The 8,606-nt window shown below is 37.2% G+C and overlaps 1 protein-coding gene across 1 annotated transcript; it reads right to left on the reverse strand.

Moving 5' to 3' along the window:
- Window positions 1–3,848: 3,848 nt before the first annotated feature.
- On the reverse strand, window positions 3,849–5,405 carry LOC106301875 (cytochrome c oxidase subunit 6b-1-like). Its single transcript, XM_013738359.1, has 5 exons — window positions 5,216–5,405; window positions 4,633–4,929; window positions 4,446–4,528; window positions 4,268–4,349; window positions 3,849–4,168 (listed from the first exon to the last, which is right to left on the reverse strand). Exons 1-5 carry the CDS (start codon window positions 5,387–5,389, stop codon window positions 4,115–4,117), a joined length of 690 nt encoding a protein of 229 aa, XP_013593813.1. The 5' UTR covers window positions 5,390–5,405; the 3' UTR covers window positions 3,849–4,114.
- Between the last annotated feature and the right edge of the window lie 3,201 nt (window positions 5,406–8,606).

Raw genomic sequence — 8,606 nt, forward strand, 5'->3', positions numbered from 1 at the left:
TGTCAATGCCGATGGTTCATCTAGATGAATCATCTAAATGAACTTATGTTTGTGTCTTTACTTTTTTTTTCACTAGGGACATTGCCTCCGCGCAAGCGCGAGATTGTGGACAGAGTTCTTGTTTTATCTCAATATTTGTTTGGGTTATTGTAGCTGTGAATTTTGCGTTTTGGGTTGATCATTGTTTTTCAAGTTTTTTTTATTGTTATAGGGTTAGAGTTGTGATGATGAACTGTGTATGCACTGTTCTCCACTCACGAATGACAAAACTGTGTTAGGAAAGTGATTGATATAGTTCGTGGTGTTGCTTACTGTGTCACTGAAACTTATTATTTGTTTGTCTTTTTAACTTGTTACTTGTACTGTTGAGATTACATAAATTATATTTAGGTTGTTGAGAGTACCTTTTGTTTATGGATATTTTTTCTTCAGTTTAGTTGTGTAAGTTGTGTGTATTAAGTAATAATTTTTTTTATGTTGGTTATATGTTTTTTTTTATTTTTAAACTTGTTGCTTTTACCGGACCTTTAAAATAAATACATGAAGACTTGTAAAAATAACTATAGAATGAGTGACAATTAGTATTTGAGCCTTAAAACGAATATATGTATTTCTCACATGAAGACAATATCATTGCCCTGTTGACATTGAGCATGTAAGCTATTTTCATAAGACAAAAGAAGTGAGCAGGTGGAGATGTTGTTACCGCCTTTGTATCTGTTGGGATTGTCTCTTGTATCTACTGGTGTGGCTGTGTTTGTATTTGATGGGTAATATGTAAAAAAAAATTATTGTTAGTTGTATTTATCAGTGTTTGTAACTTACTCTACTTTTTTGTTCAGGTAATTTCACTGATCTTGGTTGTCGTTTTCGTTTTCTTCGTAAGCATCTGCAAAAGTAAGTTTGTAAATTGTTAAACAGTTGGCCATGTAGTTTGTATTTGTTTAGCTGGCTCAATGTATGTGTCGTTGATTTTTAGTTGAGTTGATTGGTTTGGTATTTTTTTTTTTGAAGTTTATTTGTAAGATTAGACAAAAAGGGAGGTGATCATTAATGATTCGTCTTTTTTGGGATTCTAGTTTTTGGTGTTTTGATTGTTTGGGTTATTGTGGTTTCTTTTAAGCTGTAAAATTAGATTGATAAGTAAGAGAGATAAATAGACGATCACAAATCTTGGGTAGGAAATATTTTTGATTATTGATGTTAGCACAATATAGACAGTAATATAAAGGGAATTATGTGTTGATTGTTTCTTACAGATCAATGAGGAGACGGAGAACGACTCGAGTTGTTTCTTTGGTGAGGTTAGAGCCACATAACGGATTTTCCCAACCACATCTACGAGTTTAAATATCAGTTATGATATCGAAACATAATATAAACTCATATGCAATATGATAATATACTTGAGAGTTCTAGGTTTGTGTTCGCAATCACTTGGAGATTTCGAACAGTCTAATCTTGACTGGAGATTGATCTCAAAAGCACCCGTGATGACTTCATCAATAATGGTTAGTGAGATGAAATGAATGAGGAATGGATGATCAGTTATCTTGTACATGCTTGTGCACATAGCAACCTTAAAACGATCGACTTTCACAATGGAATCCGCTTTCAAGGATGGCATGTAATGATTAGCACGTCCGACGGGAGTAAACCCATGAATCACGGAATCTACGAATAATATTATTCAACAAAGAATCATGAAATCAATTAAAACAATTATGTTAAATAAGTGTGATAGATCGAAGATTAACTTACCTTTTCATCAAGGAAGAGAACCGTGATTCCCACAAACTCCCTGTCTTTTTTGAAGTTCAGAAAATCCCAGAAGCAGAGGAAGCCGGAGGCTATCTGACGGACGCCGGGACGCCGATTTGACGAACTGGAGAGGCAGAGAGAAACATTTTCTAGAAGATGGTTAAAGCTAAGAGGAATCAATGAGTTTTGTGGAGATGCAGATTGGGTTCATCAAAGATGAGAATCATATATATAGGGTTTACAGAGGGGCTACAAATCAGGAACATTTATGATCAAGCGATTTAAGATGAGGACATGAAGAGTTCACCGGTGAAAAAATAGATTACGAACAGACACACAGCGCAACTCTGTAACTCAGACTTGTTTGAGACAATGATGAAAAGAACTCAAACTCATGTGAAACGACAACAGTTTACAATGTGGAAAAACTATAATTGTTGCAAACTTGAATTTTTTTTTTCATATAACGTGATGAGTCCCATTTAAAAATGAAACCCATAACACATTTGTAGGCCCGACCCTCAGAGGAAGCCGAAGAAGTAAGGGCTTCCGACCTTCATAAATATATATTAGGTTCGACCATCAATGTACAAAGTATCATTTAGCCTTGTGTTATAAATGTTGGTGTTTATATCTCAATAAGCCGGGTTCGAGCCATAAACTTGACACCTTTTCACACTTTTTAAAAGTAGGGCCCACAAACGCTGACGTGACACGCGGAGGAGTGAGCAAAAACTCAACTATTATAATATAGATTTAGATGAGTTTAGTAAACAAATTACTAAAATACCCTTGTTTTAATTTAAACAAAATATCCTTGTTTTGATTTAATCATATTTTATTTTGTTTCACTATTAATTTTTTATTAATTATCTAAAAATAAATATAGTTTTTGGCGGAAAATATAATTTTGCGGTTTTAGCGGAAAATACACATTCAAGATTTAATTCAAAAAATTGATTTTGCGATTTTAACGAGAATTATATTTTGCGTTTTTGACGGGAAAGCGCGTTTTTTGGCGGAAAAACACATTTTTACATTTTTGGCGGAAAAACGAATTTGACAATTCTATACCAATTCACAATGGGTGAATTATAGGTCTTAGATTTCCAAACATATAGGAAGATACAATTCCGACAAATTATTCAAATATTGATAGTTTTGTTTAAACACAAACGATGCTAGTTATTATCTTTGAACTGAAATTACAAAAGTCAACAAAAATATTGAAAATCTCTTGAAACAAAGAAATACAAGTCTAAAAGAGCGAAACACAAACCTAAAACAAAGAAAGCCACTCACTATCAAAAGATTACAAGAAATTTATGTAATCTTTTACCAATTGCCATTTTATGTGTATTAGTGAGGTCGATAGACAAAATAGGAAGAGGAGCTGAGAAAGCTAACAGGAAAGTGCATGAAAGAATCATATAGATTCACAAAACTCGGTAGGCAAAATCCAACTATTTTCATACAACAGTACTAATATCCACTATTTTCTGAGTGTTGCGGTTACTTAGGCAACATTATCGGTAAATGTTCTTAATTTTCTTTTTTTCTTTTATTTTTCCGATTAAAAAAAAAAATAGAAATGAACCAATCGCGGGCCGCTACGTGTCAGTGGAGCCCGCAAACAGTACAAAGACCAAGCCAAAACGCCTCTTATTTAACGAATTCCGGTGTTTTTGTAGGTTTCCTCCCCTTAAGGACCAAATTTTGCGCACGATAATGTTGCCCTTATATAATACAGACAAGGATCACCAAAGAGGAGAAAGGGACCCGGTTCCAGGAACAAAGGTTTGGAAAGTCATTTTACCGAGGGATCTTTCTACAAAATACATTACTGGACTGTCTCTGCCAGAGACGTAAGTAGAATGAGGTGATGTGACATGAGAAGAGGAAATATAACAGGCCTTGTGGGATTTGTTTCTATGCTTGTTGGCTTTGGGGATAAGCTTAATGCTTAGTTATAGACTTGTAGGCTTATTCTTTAGGTTATAGCATTATAGTGAAAACCCACTTCTGATGAGCAGATGTAACCAAACAGTGTTTAATAATGAAATGATATACCGTTTTCTTATGGTCTCTGGTACTAAAAATTGAAGCTCGCCATTGAAAAGCATATAATCAGGCAGAACAACATTTCAAAATCAGAAGATCCTCAAAACTTGAGATGAGCATATAGGTAAAAGAGAAAAAATTTGAGATTATAGTTGTTAAATTCTCACATCTTATGAAGGGGAACCAAACGAGCTGGTTCTGTAAAATCTTATTAAACTCTGCAGTGTAATTGGAGCTCTGACATCATGAAGGTAACATCAAAAGAAGATTCTTCTTCAGGCAGGAGAGTGTCTTAAAGAGGACCAGGGAAAGTTCCATTCTCTCTTTGCTCGTTCCACTTATCAACCTACAAACACACACAGAAAGTGTGTTTAAATGTCATTTAACTAATCATCATCAACCAAGTTACCGGAAGCACCAAAGGAGTGAAGGAAGCAAAGTATACCCATTCACCGGGGCAAAGAGATCGGTAAAACTTTGAAAACTTGTCGCATTCTGGAGCGTCGTCACCCTTAGCAGCTACACATCTGAAGATTTTATAAACAAGCAAAAGACTTAAGACATGGGGAGAGGGGAACAGAACGCAATTTAGGAAAATTACAGAAGAAACACGGTGTTTTCACCTGTGATATTCAATGTATCGTGTGAAACAATGCCTTGTTTGGTTAGTTGTCGGGAAACGGAAATCAGCAGGAGCTGTCTCAAGCTGAAAAGAAAAGACACCATAAGATGAGCAGACAGAACACAAGGAGCAAAACACATAAAGTAAGCCTCTTTTTCTCGGTGGATGGGTAGGGTAATAGAACATACCTTGATCTCATCAGGAGTCTCCTCAACAACTTCTTCACTAGCGTTTTCGTCATTACTCTCTTCCACCGCAGCAGGAGTCTCATCAGCACTGTCTTCCACTACCACAGCAGGAGGAGCCTCTTCAGAAGCAGGAGGAGACTCAGACTTCTCCTCAACAGCAGAAACAGCTTCCTCAGCAGGAGATTCTTCACTGGCTTTGTCGGTGCTAACGTCTTCAGCTTGAGAAGTAACCTCTGGTGCAACCTCGACAGGCTTCGCACTCGTGTCTTGCTTCACTTCCTTCTCCAAATGATATTGCTAAAACCAAATGAATAAACGGCTAAACCAAATGATACCCAAACATAAAAGATCTGTTCTTTGTCCCTAAGGTCATAGAAGAAAAGAACAGAGTCCAATCTTGTTTGACCAATCAGATCTGACAGATGTGAAGTCAAAACACAACAACGCAAGAACCAAAACCTAAATCAAGGAGACTAATCTTACTCTTGAGTAGATCGAAACGAATATCGGATGCAATAAGAGATTGAAAACAGAGCATCGGCGAGAGACGAAACGAGAAAAGGGGTGTAGATGAAGAGATTACCTCCGAGAGCGACGGAGTTTGAGAAGCTACAGATTCCGCCATTGAAGTGACTGGTCTCCGAGATTCTTCAGATCGACGAGGATCGGAGAGACAGAGAATCTTTTTTGATGACAAAAAAACGAGTGTTAGGTTTAGGTTCTTGCAGGATCTATCTGACCATTTCCCATTTCCCATTTCCCACACAGACTAAAACGACAGTGTCTTGTCCTAACATGAAATGGGCCTGAAGCACATTAGTCTTCTTTAGGCCCAGTATATCTATCTACATTGATCCGTAATAATGGAAATTAAATAATTTTGGAAAAAGATAACACTGTCGTTTATCGTTACGAAGAAAAAGACCCAAAAGATTTTTGTTTTTTTTTTAAGTGGCTTTCATATTTAAAAAAGGATACAGATTTTACAAGAAGAGACAAAGAAAAACATATTAAAACAGAACCAGCGTGTGGAAGCACCGTAACATAGTGGTTAAGGTTTAAAAGCTTCTACGCCTAGATCTGAGGTTCAAATTTCAGGCTATGTAATTTCTTGCAGATTGCGTATTAAAGGAGGTCCAGGTTTCAATTCCCGGACAAAGCTATTTATTAAACAATTATGTAGACTATGGAAAAAATGCTTACAAGTGATCTTCAACATGGTGCAATTAAATCTGGTTGGCTTAGGTCTTCGTAGGATGGCTCAGGTGATGCAGTTAGGCATAGATCATCATAAGACATGTAGTATTGTCGGTTGTCGAATCGTCTATTTAATCTTTCTTATAATTGTAATATATCATAATAAATCAGCGTTAAAAAAAAACAGAGCCAGGGCCCGGCTGAGGAAGGGGGACAACCGGTGCCACCGCTCCGGGTCCAAGCTCGTGTCCCCCCATATTAATAGTTAATGGGCCCAATTTTTTCTAAAAGTCTATATTTTTATATAAAAAAGTTTGTAAATATAATAAATAAAATTGAAAAGGGTCCAAAAATATTTGTTACGCATATAGTTTTATCTTCATCACAAAATATACAAAATACTACTGATTAAATTTTAAAAATATTTTAAACATTATCTGAATATAAATCTTAAAGGGTAAAAACAATATTTTAACAATGTTAAGCCGGCCCTGAACATAGCAAGAGAAATTTAAAAAGAAACAGGGGAGAGGTCGCAATGGCTTTTAGAGCCATGGAAGGGAACAAAGAAACACAGCAGCAGAGGGCTGCATTTTCAGACCGAAGACCACAAAGCCACCAAACTTACAGCAAGGTCTGACCTCCAGCTACGCATAGCTGTCGACTTATCCTTTGCCAGTTTAATGACTTCTCTAGATAACATGAAATGTGATTTTGTAAGACCATTATGGTAACGAGCGTTACGCTCATGCTAGATAATGTAGATAGATCCATGCCAAAGTTGAAGTATCGCTGCAAACTGGACAGGAGTAGTACTGACAGATGATAGCCACTAGGGAACAGACTCCCACTGAACAGGAGGAGCATTGAAACCCATAACACCAATAACAGTTTTCCAGACTTGAAAAGAGTGTGGGCAGAGAAAAAACAAGTGGTCGCTTGATTCAGGAGAACTTTCACATAGTAAACAACAGTTCTCCAAATCAACACCCTAAGAGAGTAAGCGATCCATTGTAGGATTACGGTTCAGCATGAACATCCAAGAGATGATTTTATGCTTAGGTATAACCGCATGATTCCAAATGAAACACGCCCAATAAACAGGAGGTCTTACCATCCTAGTAGATTGCCATATTGCCTTAGTAGCGAACTTAGCGCAAACACGATCCCAACTTTCCAAATAGCCATGTTTGAACCCGGAGAAGGAGAAAATAAACTCGAAGACCAACCTGTCTTTCAGACCTGGCCGGTCTTAAAATCCAGGAAGAGCCTTGAGTTATGAATGAAACTAGAGAATCCCGAGGAATTCCCAAATCAGCAGGCCCCGAGGGTCCCAAATAATCTATCAAGGCACCAAAAGGTGTCCAAGGATCAAACCAGAAGAGTGTTTCTCCTCCTCCACGCACCACGATATGGAGGAGTGACAAAGCTATAGGGCGCAGCTTTAGAAGCCTTTGAAACGTCCAAGAGATAGAGTTGAGCGACCAAAAGGAGCCTGATGAGAGATATTTGACCCTGACCCATGCAACCCAAATAGAACCAACACGGAAGTAGAGCATCCAAATCAGCTTGATGCCAAAGACTGTGTTCCAAGAAGAAAGGCTTCTGATACCTAAAACACCTTCAGATTTCGGGAAGCAAATTGAATCCCAAGCGACCTTAGCAGAGCTATCATCAAGATTTCCATGCCAAAGGAATGAAGAGAGCAGACTCTGAATCAATTTTAGTACTTTTTTTGGAATAGAGAAGGCAGATGTCCAGAACCCGAAAATGCCTGGAATTGTAGACGAAATGAGTTGAAGTCGACCAGCCATGCTTCGGTGGCGATTCATCCATCCATTTAGTTTCCTCCTTACTTGAGCAAGCATCAAATTACAGTCTGATGTTAGGAGTTTCAAGTCTCCTAGGACAAATGTTGTAGTATGAGTGAATGTCGAACCAATTCTAAGGAATTTCAAAGCAATGAGAATGCAAGTACTCACTTAATCTAAGTGCAACCAATGATTTAGATGGGTTTTAAACTACTACTAATACTAGAAAGCAATTACAGAATGATACTTTCTTGACTAAGGGAAAAGATAACTCATGAGCATAGGGATTAGACCTTGGGTGATCAAGTATCGAACTAAGGATGGCAAATGATCAATCAAACTATCGACCTTAAACCTAGACACAATTATAAGCAAGCTCTATGTCTAGATGAATGCTCATTTGCTAACATATCTTAAACATCAGATGTCTTTGGTTGAATAATGTGAAAGCAATCATTACTAACAAGTCTATTAGCTATCTTAGCACCTTTAACAACAAATGTCTTTGGCAAAGTATACTAAAAGCCTAGGAGAGTTGTCTCAGGCATTTCATCAAACACCTTTTAATGCCTATTGATCAACTTTTGAGTGGCCAACTCAGAAGATGCATTATGAATACTCTACTAGCAAGAAACAAGAATGATCTACACCAAAACATCATAGAACTAACCTAATCACCTTCTAAAATTAACTACTCTTTTGACTGCTTAGTGTACTAACTTGGTAATAAAAGTACCTCAGCGCGGAAAACATCCAAAGCAAACCCGTTAAAGCAGCTAACAACAGCTTGTTGAACATCCAACCCTAAATTATCCAAAGCTCTCATGGTCGAAAGCAAAAGACCAGGTCGTCGTCCACAGAACATGTGAATGTTCACTGCCTTCCCTTCCCTTAACTTAACCTCAATCTACATTATTAAAAAGTTGGTAGTTGTTGTACTGAAAGTTGGGCTCTTTTTTGTACCAG

The sequence above is a fragment of the Brassica oleracea genome, chromosome C7 (assembly GCF_000695525.1).
Source record: "Brassica oleracea var. oleracea cultivar TO1000 chromosome C7, BOL, whole genome shotgun sequence".
In the NCBI taxonomy this organism is placed as follows: Eukaryota; Viridiplantae; Streptophyta; class Magnoliopsida; order Brassicales; family Brassicaceae; genus Brassica; species Brassica oleracea.

Bases quoted from the DNA above. Each gene is read 5' to 3' on its own strand.
- LOC106301875 (XM_013738359.1), bottom strand. From the start codon at position 5,389: ATGGGAAATGGGAAATGGTCAGATAGATCCTGCAAGAACCTAAACCTA. The intron at 4,930-5,215 runs GTAATCTCTTCA...ATTTGGTTTTAG, and splicing joins AAACTCCGTCGCTCTCGGAG to CAATATCATTTGGAGAAGGA. The intron at 4,529-4,632 runs GTATGTTCTATT...TTTTCTTTTCAG, and splicing joins AGACTCCTGATGAGATCAAG to CTTGAGACAGCTCCTGCTGA.